Below are 19,584 nucleotides of genomic sequence, written 5' to 3'. Positions count from 1 at the left end.
TAGCTCTTGACAGTTTAAAACCGATAATTAGTCACACAGAAAACATAAAGCTTTGACGTCATTACCCGAGAACCATAAAAATATTTTCCTTTCTCTTTTTGTGACAACCTATAAATCACTGTTTTCGGTAAAATATGTCTATTAGAAGTTAACAAGTGGGACCTGCAACGAAGTGTTGCAGTGTGGAGTGTTTCTAGTTTAGGTGCCAGCCATTTAGCCCTGATATCTTCCTGTGTATTTCATTCCATTCCCCTTCTCCCATAATTTTTATTAGATCGTCACGTTCCTGCCTCCCCTGCTTCCAGCAAGCAGCTCACAATGCTTTTAGACAGTCTAATTTGTGCACTGGGCTGTACAAGTGATACTATCGGTGGACACCATTGCAGTATCTTGGCCTGTCAGTCCTGGAAGACCTGCTCCCTTGAGTGCCCAGAGCAGTTACCAGTGGTGAGCCTGCTGGGGTGCTATGACTCCAGCAACTTATCAACAGCTCTGCCTGCTATTTCCAGGTCTGGCAGGGTGGGTGCAGTTAAAACACACACACATTCGTTTCATTATTCCCCTGCATTTCAAGAGTGGCAAGTGTCTCCAGCAGCAGCCCCATGTTTTTCTTTTTTTTGTAATATCTGCTTCCAGTTCAACTTTCTATGTACAGTAGTACCTCAGTATTCGAACATCTCTGTTGACGAACATTTCGGTTTTCGAATGCCGTAAACCTATGCTTTGGTTTTTGAAGCCTTGGAAGTTGAACATGCCACGTGACTTCCGCTGAATGCAAGGTCCTGTGGCCTAGCTGTCAGCTATTGAGTTTTCGGTTTTCGAACGTTTCAGAACTTGAACAGTCTTCCAGAAAGGATTATGTTCGAAAACTGAGGTACCGTTGTATCTGAGTTTTGGTTCCAGAAAAAACGTCTGCTGTATAGGCTGGCGAGTGGTGCTATGAGAATATCAATTCTCAGTTATTATGAACGAATCATAATAAATATACAAAATAAAGATACCAAAAATTTGATATCAATAACAGCAACCACCGCCACCCCACCCAAAACAAACCTCACCAAACAATACCCCAGCCCAAGTGTATCAGACTTTGTAGCTGGATTCAGCCAGGGCCCCACCCACCCCAGCCAGGTGGAAGAAGGCCTTAAGGCGGGGAGCAGGTCTTCCAAGATTCACAACCATAATGGTCCATTGACTCTGCTGGGACAGGCCAGCTCCATCAGGCCGCCTCCTTCCTTAAATGTCACCTGTGGGCTGCCATTCCATCAAACTGCATCAACAGGAGAGAGGAAGCAGAGCTCACTCCATCGCCTTTGTTGGAGTCTCAGCTTCATCAGCTACCTTCCTGCCTCAGAACTGTGTCAGCTGGTCAATACAGGAGCAGTGGTCTAGAAATTGGTGCCTGAGTTTTGATTTTCCTTTTTCCCCTTGTATTTTTTATTTTTTTTATAAAACAAAGCTTGTAAGCCTGCAGATAGGGAATGTCTTGTTTTGAATTTATGTAAGCCGCTGTGATAGCCTTTTTTGGCTGAGGAGCAGGACACAAATGCTATAAATTAATTAAATATAGTGAGTTGTATCCAGTGTTACTAAAATTACTAATTACTTACTAAAATTAATGGTCCTAGATTAGTCATGCTTGTTCATTTCAATGGGTCTGCTCTGAAGAGAGCATTGAATGAAACCCACTATGTCAAAGTTCCTTTGGTGAAAAGTTTTATTGGTTGTGTGCCTGAGAGAAGCAATATCAACTTCCAACAACACAAAAATCAAAAGTCTTATTTGTGTGTAATTGAAATACTCCTTTTAAGTGTGCACATGCTAAAATCAGTGCTTGTATCTTTCGCTTAGTCATTTTGCATTGTCTGTATTACAGAAGTCATATATTAATTTTGTTTTATTTGTTTATTTTCCAGCCAGAAAATTTACAGAAGAATTGGCTTCGGGAATTTTATCAGGTACAGTGAGAACTATTTTCTTTCATGGCATAAAGTCAAACAGACTGTCAGCGTCTTTATCAGTGGGCTAATCTAAACATCAAAAACCTGAAACCTAAAGAATCTGTGAAAATTAAAAACAAAAGAACAGCAGGACTGGAATAACTTCTATTTTTTTTAAGTGTACAAGGGACAGTAGGCTAATACTCAACTGTAGGTTTTGACTCTTGTATACACAGCCTTAGAAGAGGAAGATAAAACATTTCTCTGCAAACTGCCATTATAAACAAACGTCCTGAACAAAACAACAATTTTCAACTGTCACTAATTAAAGCCATATAAATATTTCCTTTCTTGGACCCCAAAACATAAACATTTGTCAAATTTACACTGAAATGCATTGTATAGCATTGTTCAAGACACCATATAAAATATTTGAGAGACTGTCCATTTTGTGATAGTTTTTTTTTTCCTCCCAAAAAATAAATAAATTCTAATATGTATTTGGCTCTGTTTAAACTCTTACCGGAAATCATGAGTAAGGCTGCTATCATAAACATGCTTGCCTGGAACGTAGTATTAATAAAAATCAATAGATAGGGCAGTCACTTGCAAGTTGCGAGTAAAGGTCAGCCAGTGTTTAAAAGAAAAATGAAGGATTTGTTTCAGTGGTACTGTATAGCCATGGCCCGACTTAAAGAGAGTGATTTTGTTTCTTTTATGTGTTACTAGATAAGACTTCAACATATAAATGTTTAGAAGAGGGATGGGAATGCTGTAGCCATCCACATGTTGTTGGTCTCGGACTCCCATTAGTCTGAGACAGCATGGCCAATGATAAGGGATGATGGGAGTTGTAGTCCAACCAGCATCTGGAGGTTCCCCATCCTTGACTTGGGGAAAATGTCCCAAACTCTAAGGATCACAGAAGCTGATTTTTTTTCGGGTAATAGATACACTGGCCTGAAATTTTAGGATCAAGTTTTATATTATTCTGGAATAATATAAGATTTCGTTCAAGCTAAGGTCCTGTGAAAATCAACTATTTATAGACTTTATTCATTTTTGTGCATGGAGGAGAACTTGGATATCAGTTTATATTGTTTAGCACCCACGTAGATAACCTCATGTTTCCTTGAATGGTTGAACTCTTCTAAAGGAGTTCCCTTACTCTGTGGAAGAAAAGACTTTTAAGTGAGGAGTAGAAGTGGATGTGCTGAGGGGGGCAGCGGGCGGTCAAAGCAGTAAATGTCAAATGTGAAGTCTAATGGGAAACCCAAGCTTGAAGTGTTTTCATTGTCTCAAATGTGTATTCACTGGGGCAGATGATTTAGGGCAGGGATGGGGGAACTTGTGACCCTCTGGACTCCAACTCCCATCTGCCCCAACCAACATGGTTGGTGGTCAGAGATGATGGGAGATGTTGTCTAACAACATCAGGAGGGCCACAATTTCTCCATCCCTGATTTTAAGGCCTATCATCGGAGCATCTCTAAAATCTTTGTAGAGTGGTTCAGGCCCCACTGAAATGTCAGAGCTTGCACTGGTTCAGTAGTTTGGTGAGTAAAACCGATAATGACAGCAATCAGGGGTGACTGCAGGGCTGGGTGTGCCCTCAGCAAAGTGTCTTCTTGTGGACCCCCAGCTACAGTAGTGACACCCCCCACCATTTGTTCCTTGATTCTGACAACAATTCCAAGCAGAAGCAATTTCCCCAGAATTTCCAGGGCATTGTGGTTGGGAGGGAGGCAGCCATCTGGATGAAAGTTTTTTGTTTTTGTTTAAGAAGGCCCTATAGCAGGCATCAGGGATCTGCTGTTAAGGATGCTCTCCGGTGGTCCACTGACCTGCCCAGCTGTCTTTCTCCTTAGTTGAACTATGATACCAGAGGCTCAGCTGAGAGACAAGTGCAGGGGGTTGCATAACAATATGGGGAGGTAAGCAGGGAGAGGTTCTGCCTACCTCACTTGTCTGGTGTTACCTCTATATCCCATTTAAATGTATGGAGGAGGCACCTGGTTCTGAAGGATGTCATCAGCTCACAATGCATGCAAGTGGGGTCGCTTGTTGGAAAGTGTCTCTACGTAAAAAAATTCCTGCTATGTTGGAAGCTGAAGCCCTGGGCATAAGCAGGCTAGGCATACATAAGGCAAGGAGGATGTGTGGCTGAAGGGGACCTTGCCCTAAATCAGTGCCTGAGGAACATAAGCTCAGTTCAAACCCTGAAGGGCTTTCCAGACTCTGTGCACTGTGTGGAATAAGGAAGTAAAAATGATTTTTTGCATACAATCCAAATGACGTTCATGCGGCAGGTGCTTTTTGTTGTAAATTCCCTCCCTTCTTGTCCCTCCCTGTCTTGTTCTACTTTAATGTCCCCGGCAGTTCTTACAGGCAGTAGCGGCGGCGGCAGCAGTAGTTGTAGCTTCCCCATTTCTTGGGAATACTTTACTCAATCTGTAGGTCAATCCACACGTCACAGGAAACCAGAGTGAGTGGTTTACCATTATTCCACTAATCTGGGCCACTGTGCTCCTCCCCATCAATGCATGGGGAAAACAAACCACAATCCTTGACTAAGTGTTATGTACAAATTGGGGATTGTGGTTGTTTGGGTTGTGTGTGTTCTTGTTTTGTGCTCAAACCATGATCAGTAAGCCAGAACACATAGTGGCTACAGATCATGGTTTGTTTAGACTGAAACAAACCATAACTCCACAACAGTTCTTACTCCAGATGTTGAGAACGTGTGGCCCTCTAGAAGTCATTGGACTTCAGCTCCCATCATCCTTGACATGTTGGCTGGGGCTGATGTGAGTTGGAGTTCAACATCTGTGGGGCTATAGATTCCCCCACACTGGGCCTGTTCCTTTTGCTATATGGGGTATAGGATACATACAGCAAAATTTGCACTTCATGGAGTTACAACAGTAAAAATAACGTAAATAACAAAAACTTTCTTTAAAAGTCCCTGCTTTTGATAAATGTGTTCTCTTCATTAAGGTAGGGGAAATCAGTGTCCATTGTTTTTTTAAATGGTTGTTGTTGGAGACATATCACAATGTCAACAGAGAAGAGTTGGAAAATGACTGTAGATGGTTTGTTTTGTGAAGTTGAAACAAGATAAACCACAAACCACATTTCCCCCGTCCTTTCTGCGGAATGTAATTTGCATGTATAGTCGTGTCAACATAATGTTCATAACCTCTGTTAAACTGAAAGTTGAACAGCACTTCTCTAAGTGGTGCATACACCCTTTGAAAAAAAAGGAAGAATACTTAGTGGTACTCACACGTATTTCTAGAAAGTGTAATCTGCTACGGCTTTAACTAAGATTTCTCTTCTTCCTTATTCTTAACCGTTTTGATCTACAGTTGCAATGTTGCTTCCCCACCACCACCCACCCAATTGACTGTATTTCAAGCGAAGCTGCAAATAAAGCTGGTGCTCTCACTTCTGTATTTTGTTGTTTGAACAGATTGGCAAATCTAGGGAGGAACTGCAGAAATTCTCTTTCTTATAATTTGCTAATTTATATACCGCCAAGGTGGCTTCTAAGTGCTTCATAAGCATAAAAGCAATTACAGAAAATAAAAACACAATACAGTGGTACCTCTGGTTACGTACTTAATTCGTTCCGGAGGTCCGTTCTTAACCTGAAACTGTTCTTAACCTGAAGCACCACTTTAGCTAATGGGGCCTCCTGCTGCTGCCACTGCACCACTGGAGCACGATTTCTGCTCTCATCCTGAAGCAAAGTTCTTAACCTGAGGTACTATTTCTGGGTTAGCGGAGTCTGTAAACTGAAGCGTGTGTAACCCGAGGTACTACTGTAGTTAAAATACACAAGAAAGCAATTTCATCAAAACATGAAAATAAGCACTTGCAATGAAGTTCTCCAATGAAATAAACCTATTAAAGCAGCATGTCTTTTAGGAGTTAAAAGAGCAATTAAAACAGGAGGTTCAAGTCAGGAGATCATGTAGGGGAATAGGTGTTTCTTCAAGAGCAGCAGAATGCCAGTACTGATGGGATGTCTTGTATTTCCACAGTTATTAAAATGCGTTGCAGTTTTCCACCCAGTCATCAGTCAGTATCACTTTCCTTTCTACCAAGATTGTCTCCCAGCCACCTACCTTTCTGTTTCATGCCTCGCTGAACTGACTAGTAGAGTTGCCAGGATTTCAGGCCCCAAACCTGAGATGTAGGGGTGACCTGTGGTGATGTCACACTGGGCAGAACCTGGTAACGTCACGAAGCATGGCACATTGCTCCTGCAGCCCCTCATCTTGCATCAGGCATGCATGTGCTTTCATAACCCACTCCTCTTGAGCCCAGCTGTCATGGACTCGTTGGATGCAGAGGAATGGTGGGAAGAACCAGCCGGGGAACCACCAAGGGAAAAGGTGGCTCAGAGCCCAGGGGATTGGTGGTGGGACAGTGATGAATGGTCAGAGGGAGAAGACTGGGAAGAGAAGGTGTTGGGAACGGAGGAGGTAACAAGGTTTAGTGAGGTGGGAGAGTCTGTGGCAGAGAGAAGTCCAGAAGCAGAAGCGGGGGAGAAGGGGGGCCAAGAAGCAGAGACGAGTCTGACTGGTGAAGGGGCGAGGGTGTCTCCTCTGCTTACTACCTGCTGTAGTAAGCTTCCCTTTCCCCTCGTCTCCCAGAACCAGGAGAGGTGTGAAGAGGGTGGAGGAGAGGTTGGCTTCATTCAACCACAGTCTCCAGTTATTTGGGGAAAGCCTTGGAGTCGAGGGGACTTAGACAGCTGTGGGGAGGCAGTATAACAGGTGCATGGGAGGCCAAGGGACAGAGATGAGTTCGGCTGGTGTAGAGTGATGGGTGTCTCCCCCTCCTGCTGCAACAAGCTCCCTTCCCTGCTCTGCCTCCCAGAACCAGAAGAGGGCTGAAATAGGCGGAGCAGTGATGGGTCAGCCTTGGAGGTCTGGCAGAAAAGGTGGATTGGTATTTACTGTTACATCTTTGGGATATTTGTAGTATATTGGCTAGGATTTCAAACACCAATAATTGCAACAGTAGCATGTAAAATAGGAAGGGGAGGGGGATCTGCTGTGGCTGGTTTTTTACGAATCAGTTAGCAACCATAGTGTTCCTCTCTTGTAAAATATGAATATTAATTGACTTCCTTTGTGTGTGGACGATGCACATGTTTTCTCTCTTACTTTCAGTCTGGGAAGCTGGAGGTGGAGGGGAAGCAAACAGAGAAGGTGGTCCCCACAGCATTCCCTCAAAATTTCAAATGTGCCACAGGCCCAAGAAGGTTGGTGGCCCCTCCTTTTCGGCAAATAGAATGATGCAAGATGGTGGCCAGACCCCCCCACCCCATGTGAAAATTGTTTTTGACACTTATAAGAAGAAAGGAACTCAGAGAGCCATATAGAACAATTTGAGCAAGGATGGGAGTGACAGTTGATTAACAGCCAAGTAAATTCATTGTATTACACGGGAGGAAGTTTGTGAGGGAGCGGTGTTTCTCTAACTACCCTGTATCCGTGGCTGAAGTGATGACGGCATCATCAAGTGTCCAGCATGAGCCTACTGAAGAGGAACATGCTGAGGGGATCATCAAGCAGCTGATTCATGATGAGTCATGTGCCCAGAGAATTGCTACTGTATTTGTAGAGATATTGGATAATCATAGAATTGTAGAGTTGGAAGGGACCCCAAGGGTCATCGAGTCCAACTCCTTGCAGTGCAGGAATCTCTTGCCCAACTTGGGGCTCAAACCCATGACCCTGAGATTAAGAGTCTCGTGCTCTACCAACTGAGCTACAGAGGTCTCTGTCCACTGGAGATTTATTTATTTTTTAATATCATGATTGACACATGTAGCTGTGTGGTGGCAGGTAGTCTGTTATAAACTTATAATGGACTTTTGTAACTTCTGCAGACTTGATGCATATGCCTCCTGAGAAGTAAGCCCATCAAGTTCAGTTGAGTTTACTCCCATGTAGGTGGATATAGGATTGCAGTTTTGTCTGCCAGGCTGTTCCCCTGAGTGGAAAAAAAAGGTCAGCAGGGGACACTTGTAGGCTGGCTTTAAAATGAAGCGGTTTGAAGATTTCAACCAAGCGAGTTGGCTTTCAACCAAGAAGTTGCAGATTAACATTTATGTAGATGGAAACATACTGATAACTTAAATCTGATTATGAACGCCATGATACTGTTCCCCGCACCTCACTTGTTATCATTTCCCCTTTTCCATTGTGGAAAATGCTGCTGGCTTGGTTTGGTTAATATTTATAAAATTTGTGGAAGGGGGGGGGGGGAGAGAATTCCATGTTGCTACCGAAATAAATATCCAGGGCAGCTCATACACCCACAACACCCACACCCATTAAAAATAAGACAAACTACAAGTCAACATTCACTTAACTTGAGAGTAAAAGTAACCGAATTCAGTGGGACTTACTTCTGAGTAACAAGCATTGCTCTGTACTGTAAATCAATAAAATGTTGATGTTATTGCAATCACAAACTAAAAAGCAAAATTTTGCAACGGGTATAAGTAAATAAAAACTATCTCTCATTATCCCACTGCTAAATGTCCTTTTCTCATAGAACAGCAATCAGTGCTCTTGATGCTGTTGGATTCCAGTTCCCATCATTCCTGACCACTAACCTTGCTGGTTGGGGCTGGTGGGGTCCAACCATTTGAAAGATAACAAGTTCCCTAATCGTATCCCTGAAACCAGACTGAAATAGACTTAGAGCATCTGGGTCATCCTGCTACCACCCATTTGGGCAGTTTGTCCAAGCAGGATATATTTGCAACTAGCTGGTAGTTGGGAAACTCGAGTTAAAAGCACAGTTTCCCCTTCAGGACCGATCTCACAGCTGCCATGTTCATAGTGTCCAGGAGCATCTCAGATTAGCAATGAAACAAGGAAGATGAGACACAAAATTCAGGTAAGTGGAGGGCACAGTCAAAGAACACTTTCTGTATGTAACAACTTAGGGTTGAGGGCAGTTGCTGGAATGCAACTTGCTGTGCTGGCAAAGGCTCATGGGAGAAGACGTATCAATGTCCAGAAGGCCACAGGCTCCTCATTCTTAGGTCAAGAGGCTGCTGCCACTCACTGCTACGAAGGCTTGGTGGTGGACATGTAGCGAGGAAGCTGCTCTTGGGTGGCCAGAAGGTTGATCAAGATCTCTTGAAGGATTTTGGGTGGTCAAGAAGGTCAGTCAAGATCTCTTGAAGGATCTCTGCATGATTAGAAGTAGATGAGCAAGGGTTTCTGACTCTTGATTGTTGAACAATAGCAAGGCCCAACATACTACTGGTGCTTATAAGCACACAACTCCAGTGCTTAAAATCTTGCACCGGTTGCCCATATGTTGCCAGGCCTAGTTCAGGGTTTTTGTATTAATTTACAAGGCCCCTAATAACTTGGGTCCAGAATGCCTTATCCCTTCTATTCCACTTCAGTCATTGAGATCTTTGAGGGAGTTTCCAGGTGAGTCAGATTCATGGGGTCAGATGCCTAGCTCCTACTCAACTGGAGTTGTTTGGTTCCGTAATGTGGACCTGATTCTCTGGAACCCCCTAGACAGGCCTCTCCTCCTGTTGAACTTCAGGCACTTTTTATATCAATAGTCACGTTAAGGAAGTCATTTTATGGTTAATTTTAAATTGATTTTACCCTTTGTTTGCTCTTTAGGTTTTGTGTTCACCTCATTCAGTAATTAAATGGTGTATAAATAGCCTGAAATAAACAAGGCAACATGGCATTTTTTTCACTTACACAAGGCTTCTGAAAGTCTGGAAGCAAACAGGACTAGACTTTTGTATGAAAAGGCTATGAGCTCAGTCCAGTTCTAGACACAAAAATGAACTCCTAGACTCAGAATGTGCTCAGTGGCTTTTCTTTAATTCTAATCTCACTTCTTTTGCACTTGGTTCTGGTTTGCAGATCTTGGGGCTCCAGTAAAACAAACAACAAACAAACAAGCCACAAAGTAGATCTTGCAAGCCTGAAATCTGCTCACATTGAAAAGCCATACCAATAAGCCCACCTAAGGGAGAATTACTCACAGTACAAAATCCTGCAGGGATCAGGTTTGTTTTAAGATGCAGTAACAACATACCTTTAGATAAAATTCAACAAAAAATGGCCTAACCAGGAATTTGGCCTTCCTTGATTTATTTAGCATGGTAGAATGTGGACCACACTCAGGGCCGAGCTTTGAAAGAGAAATGTCTGGTTTAGAAAAAGAGAAAAGGTTGTGGAAATATGTTTGCATTTTGTGGTTTTAGGGTAAAGCCAGATGTGTCAGTGCAGCAGAAGAAGCTGCAGGTTCTTCACCTCGCCATGGGTGTCCGATTTCATAATATAAGTATCAGGTGTACATGCTAGCACATAAAACACCAACTCAACCAGAACTTCGCAGAAAGTGAAGCTTTCCTGTTGTTTTTGGTCCCTCATTGAACCATATGCAAGATTGGCCAGCCTTCATAGTTCTCCTGCCCCACAAGTTGCTGTAGCTTCGTTGAGTCTCTGAGCTAGGCCTAGATTGAGGTGGGGAGGTGCAGAGAGGGAGCTCATTCCCTGGGTGGAAGGTTGAGGTGGGGGTGGGGTGGGGTTCAGTAAAGTGTTCTCCTTTATGGGAGAAACAGGACACACAGTTGGTGACTATGAGTTCCTGTTGAGATCCACTTAATAGGGTATATCTTGTTAGCAGTATTGTACTACAGAGCTTACGTTCCAGTCAGGCTAGTACTTTGATTTGGAATGCTTTTAATTTGGTGGGGGGGGGGGGACGATGTCTGGTGGCCTATGAGCTAGATCCCCATCCAGCTGTCAGCACCATCTCCTTACCCTGCCTCCCCCAAATAATTAGGGGCTTGAAAACAGCATCCCCCACAAAAAGTCTGAATGTGGTGCAGGGACTATTTTCAGGGGGAGATGCAGCTGGGGAAGGATCTTCGGTGTGGTACCATTAATGATGCCAACAGGTGGCTTTTTTCAAGTCTAATTGTGGCTCAGGGGCATTTGGAGGGCAGAAGGGCTTGCATCTGGGGCCAGGATAAACCCCTCTCTGCATAGTCTGACCCTCCTGCTAAATCTGCCTCTCCCCGTGCCACAATTTGGCTTCAGAACAGCAACATTTTTGTGTGCCAAGGAAGGTTATTTTTCAAGATGAAGTGCTGTTCACAGAGAGTTCTTCGTGGAAAGCACAGCTGGGGAGGAAAGCCTTAACCCCTTCCTCCCCCGCTGCAATTTCCACGAAGAGTCCTCTCATCCCCTGCTTCACAAATAGGTTTGGGGATGGGAGCCAAAGGCTCAAGGGAGATTCATGCACGTGCTATATGATTTTATTCATGTGCTGCATTGGTGCGCAAGTCTCCCTGCCAACTTGTGGCCCCTGAAGGGTTAGGCAAGAGAAAATGCAGCTCTGGGACTGAAAAAGCTTTCCGTCCCTGAAGGCTGAAGTCCACAGTTAGCTGAGCAGGAAACATCTCATCTATTCTCAGTGCAGGGTGTGTGTGTGTGTGTGTGTGTGTGTGTGTGTGAGAGAGAGAGAGAGAGAGAGAGAGAGAGAGAGAGAGAGAGACCCAGTTATTTATTTTTCTGATGGGATTCACAGGCCCTCAGTTCATCCAACCTGTAAAACAGCCTGTAGCAAAAGAGCTTCACAAAATGTGTTAAGTTAGTGTTTTAAATCTGAAAGTTATTTTGCCCCACTTAAACTGAGAGCTGTTTACAGTGTTTTAATGTACACTCTTTCTGTGCTGTTTGAGTGTGTTACCTTGTGTGCTTCTGGGTTGGTTAGTAAGTTTTGTTTTAGTTTTAGTCTTTGACAGTCACTCCCTCAGAGATCCCTCTTCAGTTCAGGTGGAAAGGCTCGAGCAGTGTATGACTGTTGAATGGCAGGCAGGGTGTGGAGGGGAAGGACAGATGAACTCAAGTTTTATCATACTTGGGAAGGCAGCCAAGCCCTGTGTGTGACATCATGGAAACTTGTGGTATCCTGTGTGTGTAGAGCGGCAAGAAAATAAGTACATGGCCCACAGAGCCTTTTTTTCTCAGAAGAATTTAAGCTTCTGCAGAAGCAAATGACATGACACAGCAGGCTGGATTTAGGAACAGAGTGGTTGGTGTGTTAATAAAATATTTCTCAGGATATAGCTCTTGATATATATATATAATGGGGTTTTTTTTTTTTAAAAAAAGTGCCCTTGCCTGCGCTTTCTGTTGAAAGAGAAACTCAGAAAACAGAAATCTCTGAAAATTAATTTCCACTGTTTCCCTTTCGCTAGGGGGAATCGTGAGGAGTCAGATGAACTATGCTGAGTAATTTTGCTTCCCAAACAGGGGGAGTCTATCTGCGTACAGGGTCACTAGAGCTGGCTCATAGGCCAGGCCTGGGTTTTCCTGCCCTCGGTTGGCCATTTTGACAGGGCCTGCCCACTAGGCAATTACCTGGCATTTCTATGGTCCCAGAAGACCCACTTTTCCTTTGTAGTACAAGAAGCCCAGTCAAGCCGAATCAGCTGATCGGTGCTGGCATTGGTCTCTTTCCAAAGCTGATAGGCACTGACTTCAAGCTCCACTTTCTGCTCCACTGTGCTCCATGGAGAACTTAGCTGACTGGTGACGACAGCAGTCCTCCTGGCTACACACTGTTGTCCAGGTTTTCTGCGTGTGGATGTCCATTCCCCGCCAAAGCACACAAAAGGAAGGATTTCCCCCCTTTTTGAAGTCCACGGTGTGTCCTGGTCTTGTGAGGCCCCTACTCTCTGCCCAGCCATACACACAGTCAAAGAAAACTATGCAGAGGACATTAATGCAGAAGAAATGCCCTAGTGGAGCATGATCATCTGTGCTTCCCTGGGAGGACAGTGCTCTAAAGCCCCTTTACCTGTTAAGCACATGAAGGGGTCTCCTCGAGGACAAGGGACAGCAGGGACCTGCTATGGGCCCCCCATGGCTTCTGAGGATTTCCTCCTGAGAGCCACACATTCCAAGTGGATGCCTGCAGAGGGGAAACCTAATCGTAGTCGTTTTTATGAAACCAAAGATAGGGGATTTACTTATTCATTTTAAGGGGGCTGATCATTTAGAAGGGTTTGGAATGTGCCCACCCCATCTCTGGAGAAGAATGGCTCCGTACCAACAACTGTGGAGACTCTCTTTTATGCTTTTTGTGTAAATGAGCAGTGAAGGGAGAGCAGATTATGATGTAGAAGAGATAAAATACTGTGCTGTACACATCGTAGCACAAGCCACATTTAGTTTGTGATTTAATTCACCCTTGATCCAGATTCCTCTACTGTTAGCAGGCTGGGTTACATGATGTTCTGTGTGGAGCCTTCATCCTTGTCTCTTTTGCACACACACCCTTCTCTTGTGGGGAGAGATAATCCTTAGTTCAAATTCCCCTCCCTCCCTTCAGTTGATCAACTTTTTCTAGGTGAAAGAGGGAACTTCCACATATCGAATATGTGTTTTTATCCCCTTTTCTCCTTCTCTCTTTCCTGTTAAAAGAAGAAGAGAGTCCAGCCCCACCCCAGCCCCCAACACCCCCTTATAGAAAGTAGTCATAGAGTACAGTAAGTAGTTGCTTAGATATTAATACTGGAAAACAAACAGGAACTGTAAGTCTCTGCCCATGTTTGTGTACACACAAATATATCCCTCTTCTTTCAGTAAGTATTATAACAATGCAAGTCTGCCCTGTATGGGTGCCAAGGTCTGCCACTTGGAATATAGGCTATTGTTTGTTTGACCTGACCTTCTGGCCCTTTGTTGACATTGAGCCTTGCTGAAGAGATACAGGGTTTCTGCCGTCCATTTAGTGTTCATGTTGCCAGTGGACTGATCCAATTGGCTAGCAATATGCTTCTTTCTGCTCTCATACCTGCTGATTCTTGATGCGGTACCATTTTTGTGGCCTTGCGTTGTCACGTACAAAGCTGTCAGTTGCCTTCAGTTTAGAAGACTGTGTGTAGATTTCATTTTGGAGGGCAGGGCAGGTGGATTGGTATACCTGGCTTGATTTGGATGTGGGTGGAAAGGTCAGATTTTCCCAATAGTGGCTGGTGCATTTGAGAACTGTGTTGACCTACCAGCCCCCACAAGCTCAATTATTGTGGAGCAGGATGAGGATTTTGTCCAGGAGAGGGCAGTGCTGAACGCTGTGGACAATGTCACCCACTTTTCTTCATCAAACAATTGGTTGTTTCAGGAGTTGTTGTTGTTGTTTAGTCGTTTAGTCATGTCCGACTCTTCGTGACCCCATGGACCAGAGCACTCCAGGCACTCCTGTCTTTCACTGCCTCCCGCAGTTTGGTCAAACTTATGCTGGTAGCTTCAAGAACACTATCCAAACATCTCGTCCTCTGTCGTCCCCTTCTCCTTGTGCCCTCCATCTTTCCCAACATCAGGGTCTTTTCCAGGGAGTCTTCTTTTCTCATGAGGTGGCCAAAGTATTGGAGCCTCAGCTTCACGATCTGTCCTTCCAGTGAGCACTCAGGGCTGATTTCCTTAAGAATGGATACGTTTGATCTTCTTGCAGTCCATGGGACTCTCAAGAGTCTCCTCCAGCACCATAATTCAAAAGCGTCAATTCTACGGCGATCAGCCTTCCTTATGGTCCAGCTCTCACTTCCATACATCACTACTGGGAAAACCATAGCTATGTTTTCAGGAGTTCCGCATGGTCTGATTTGCAAATGGTATTCCCTACCTCTTCCAGAGCTACTGTTCTCTTTCTTCTGACTCTTATATCTAATTGTATTCCCCCCCCCCCCTTGGGGGTACTGTTGTGTGCTTTTAACCTTTTTCTCATGTGCACATTTGTCTGTGTACTTACATCAGTATTTTTAAAAGAAAGGATTCCCATTTTTCCATTTTGCTTATTTAGATGCAAATGCATGAAAAAGGTGGTTTTGTGAAGCTTACTGAAGCTACAGCTCCTCTGAAGATGACAGATGCAAAAAGCAGTTTATGCATTCTGCCTGGTATTAGTTCGCCTCCCAGCATTCCCCTCCTTGCCCTCTTCTTAGTTTGCAGCCATTGTCAGCATGTAAAAGGATGCTGGCCTCCTGCCAACTAATAGCTGGAATAACAATTGTGCTGTAAAGAATTATTACCTCTAGTTTCTGCAGGTGTAAAGCATGCTTTATCTGATCGTTACTATTTTTTCCAACATTGGAAAAAGAATTGTTTGCACTTTCTTGGTAGCACTTTGCTGATTGTATTATGACTAGGGGCATATGAGGCAGAGGAATAGGGATCTCCTTTGTGACTTCAAGGGGTCGGTAATCAAGAACACGTGGAGAAAGTAGAATGAGGTTATGTGAAGAGGAAGAGCAAACAGAGAATTGTCTGAACAAGTCGGTGGCTTTTACTGTTGGTGGCGTGGCAGCAGCAGATTACCAAGAATCACCTAATTCAAATATGAGTAGACTCATGTGCTCTTGTTTGTACTCCTTACATCCTGAAAGCTGAGAGGGCTGTTCTGGAGAAGAATGTCATTTTATTCCCACATATGATTAGTACTGTTGCCTTCCACTGTATGTTTCAAATCCTCTTCTAAGGTTTGGAGAGCAATGAGCATGCAATTCACTGAATGCAGCCTCCCAGACCTTTCTGTCTGGAGCTTCCTCTAGGCACAACCATCATTGTCCCTCCTTTGCACCCCAAATGTTTTTGCCTGGTTGGATACATCCTTCAAGCCCAGTAATGCCTCTCACTTGCCTGGATGAAGGATGCAGAGCCATGTGTGCAGAAGAAACTAGTCTCCTGTACATTTATGTCACAGACTGGTTGGACGTGGTGCGGGGAACCACCTGGGGAACCCCTAAGGGAAGAAGGCTCTGAGCCAGGGGAGGGAGGTAGCAAGGCTGGGAGAGCTTGTGACAGACGTCCAGAACGAGAGGCAGAAGCTGAAGCAGGGGAGGAAAGGGACCAAGAGGCAGAGATGAGTCTGGCTGATGAAGGGGCAAAGGAGTCTCCCCTTCCTGCTGCAACAAGAACCAGCAGGGATATGAAGAGGGTGTAAGAGAAGCTGGCTGCACACAGCTGCAGTCTCAGATTGCTGGCTCGCTCCTGTTTACAGTAAAATTTACATTGCTACTTGGTCCACTTTTTCTTCTGGCTTTGCCCACAGGGGCATGTTGCCTCCGGAAGGCTGCCGCAGCAAAGTAGCCTCTGGAAAGTTGCACCCCGGATGCATTGTCTTTTTAACTCTATATAGTCCAATGTGCACTTCCTTTCCTTAACTCAGACCCCTCATTGTTGTGCTGAGTTTTGCTGGCAGTTGTGATGTATTACGTATGGCCGTGTGCCATACATGTGCCATAGAACCTTTTAACTATTACTCCTTCCAGTGTAAAGTCACAGTCATGGACTTGCTAGCCTTTTAAGCCTTAAGGGGGCTAATATTCCTTACCAAAACCCCCCACAAACAACAGCTTTGGCTTTCCCACTTAAACATAAGTGGGGTGGTCCTGTCGCTCAATGGCAGAGTACTTGTGTAAAGAGTACACCTGGATCTGTTCTGGGAATCTGCAGTTTAAAAGATCATATGGGATGAGATGCAAATTGCCTCTTCCTCAGGCTCTGAATAGTCACTGCTGTCAGAGGAGGCGGTGTTTGAGTCAGTAAGGGCAGATAAGCTTACCAGGTAGAGAGCAGCTTTGTATATTCCTCCATCCACAAACTTGACCTTTAGAGTAATTCATTAATACAAACGGTAGCCAGTTTCACTGAACTCACTTTAAATGCCAGGTAACTAAAATATAATAAGCAAGTGTAGGAAAATATTTGCTGTGGAAACGAATTGTGGTTTGTTTGAAATCCAGCAGGATTTTATGAAATAAATAGCAAATGTTTACCAACTACTCTATAAAACATTTTTTTTTTTTACATCTCTCAAATGATACACATTATTAAAATACAAGAGTGTTTGCTAAAACAAACTTTTGTGACCACCTAATGTTTCAGTTTAAGTCTCATTTTTCTTGCCCTAAAAAAAGCTTTCCCCTAGAAGTATCCAAGTTTGCTTTTGTGTTTTAGACAAAGTGTACAGAACTCCTGGTAATCATTTTAAGTAGCTCCATGAAACATGTAATGAAAGCACCAAAACATGGTGGTTCAAATTGAGCAAAGCACGGCCACTATACAGTGGTACCTCTGGTTACGTACTCAATTCGTTCTGAAGGTCCGTTCTTAACCTGAGGTACCACTTTAGCTAATGGGGCCTCCCGCTGCTGCCGCACTGCCACCACACAATTTCTGTTCTCATCCTGAAGCAAAGTTCTTAACCCAAGGTACTATTTCTGGGTTAGCAGCGTATGTAACCTGAAGCGTATGTAACCCGAGGTACCACTGTATATGATGGAAGGAACCTAAATGAGTCATCTTTCCAATCATCCCCGTGACCCCCCCCCCCCCAATCACAAATTGTCTTCGCTGCTCCTCAGAATTCCCCAAGCATGTGTGGGTGGGCGTTAGTTGAATAAACTATTGCTACCTTTCTCTTCTTATTGAATTCCAACGGCCTTGGTTTGTTCTTGTTTTTCCCCAAGGCAGAAAGGCTGCGCCTGAATATTGAATAAAATTATTTGCCTAGAGACTTTCAAGCTCAATGCAAAGCACCTTCGGTTGGTTTAAAAAGGAAAAGAGGTTGACTTGGCTGCAATAAACAGTAAAAATTCTTTGCATTTCTGTGTTTGTCTCTGGCTTAATTGTGTCCTGCTCTTGCCATTGACCTGATGTGATTGATATTGGTTGTTCGTTTTAATGTGCTGCCAGTCCCTCACCGCACAGGTAAACAGTAAGTAGATGGCTCTTGACCTGCTGCTGACTGTTTGGGGACAGATTCAAATACTTCATCAATGATATTCCTGCCAAGTGGCATACTTTCTGTTACACACACACCTTTATTGATTAACTTATTAGTGGCTGGCAGGCACTTTGCTTTAATGAGTATTTCAAATTGATGGATAGGGCTACTTCTTCTACTTTTTGAGTGTGACCAACTTGCTAAGCTGCTAAGGACATGTTTACGGTGTGTTTTGCATGGGAATGTTGTTCATATGACTTGGTTTCGGGGGTGGCGTGGAAAGCATGTTCTTCCTTGAAACTCCTGAGCAGCAGCTTTCAATTTGGATGAAGGTTTTATTTCCATCTTGCACCTCCCCCCCCCACCCCCACTTCTCACGTACAGATAGTATGCGCTGAAACATTAATGTTTATATAGTGCAAAGCTATTGGACTTCAGATTTTAATTTTGCAGAGGGGGTTTGCTCTTTCTTCCATTGTGGCATTTCCCCCCCTTTTCTTTATTCCACTTATTATCCATTCTTATCGCAACCTTTCCCCACGTATCTCAGGGTACGGTACTCTGTTCTTTCCTCCTGGCGCCCCTGTCACATAAGTGGGTTTAAGAAAGATTAAGTTAAAGCATAGCTTGGCGTAAACATGTAAGCAGACTACGGAAGACGGATGAGCCTGGATAGCTCAGTTGGTTAGACCATGGTGCTGATAACACCAAGGTTGCAGGTTCGATCCCTGTATGGACCAGCTGACTATTCCTGCATTGCAGGGGTTGGACTAGATGATCCTCAGGGTCCCTTCCAACTCTACAGTTCTATGATTCTATGAAAACGGTTGCCACTTCGCTCCTCCCTGGTCCTTTTGCTGCTGTTAACCTATAGTTTGCTTAGCATTTTGTCCAAAACCAAGGCTTGTGGTTTAGCTCTTTCAAACAAGCCACCCACCACTTGTTAACAAGGTTTGTCCTGTGATTTATGCAGGGCCCTTGCGGAGCTGGTCTGGGGCCCGGGGTGGGAGTCTTGTTAGAATAAAGTTATAAACTCAAACAAAAAAACAACTGGTCCCTGGCGGGGCCCCTGGCCAACATAACCCTCTGAGGTCTGGAGCTTCTCCAGAGGATTGGGGGGGTGAGGGACCATGCAACATCGTGCAACGTTCTCTGAATATTGAGGGGGGCCAGTCCCCTAACATAATATATTTTCTGGGGCCAAAACTGTCTCAGCCCCTGTGAGTCAGCACCTATTGCTTTGGGGAAGTGTACCCTGATGTTCCCCAACCTCTGCATGAGCCTGGATTCAAGACTCGTGGTTAGTTTGGGAGAGCTAAGCCTTGAGTCCAGGGTCGGGCTACATGCGGCGGCAAACTATGGCTTAGCTCAGCACGACGCTGCAGCAGAACAACTGGGGAAGACTTACGTAGCTGCAAATTCCTCTCTTGAAAGGCACTTGAACAGTAGGTTGAAAGTTGGTACACACGTCTAAAGCCATTGTGACTATTAAAAAAGGCTGCTGCTGTGACATTTTTATGTTTCTCATTTAAAGCTTTGGAATGTGAAATCCACCTCGCAATAGCAGTCGGCGCTCCAGACATACATGCAGTAACATGGCCTTAGTGCACTCAGTTCCTGCCCTTGAATTAGAGGAAACAGGACTTGTTCTTGCTGCCAGGGACAGATCCCCTGCTTGTTGAAGAGTGGAGAACACAAAACCGCTTAATTCTATCTTTAAACAGCCATCCCTTAATATAACCACTGAGCTCGTGTTGTAAGTCTTTTTAAAGAACTTAACATTTTAACTTTCTGCAAAATGTGGACTTAATTATAGTTTATAGTGTGATTCCCGCCC

At 44.2% G+C, this 19,584-nt stretch overlaps 1 protein-coding gene across 4 annotated transcripts in view; it reads left to right on the top strand.

Annotated features, from left to right (window-relative positions):
• Positions 1-19,584, top strand: part of INPP5A (inositol polyphosphate-5-phosphatase A) — a 240,041-nt gene that overhangs the window by 47,085 nt on the left and 173,372 nt on the right. For all 4 annotated transcript variants that reach the window (XM_079978457.1, XM_079978459.1, XM_079978458.1 and 1 more), the window contains exon 2: positions 1,917-1,958. In XM_079978457.1, the coding sequence (XP_079834583.1) occupies positions 1,917-1,958 (42 nt within the window). The remainder of the gene's footprint in view (positions 1-1,916; positions 1,959-19,584) is intronic.

The sequence above is a fragment of the Podarcis cretensis genome (genome assembly GCF_951804945.1).
Source record: "Podarcis cretensis genome assembly, chromosome: 5".
In the NCBI taxonomy this organism is placed as follows: domain Eukaryota; kingdom Metazoa; phylum Chordata; class Lepidosauria; order Squamata; family Lacertidae; genus Podarcis; species Podarcis cretensis.
Note: the sequence above shows the minus strand (reverse complement) of the source record. Positions and strands in the feature narration are given on the sequence as shown.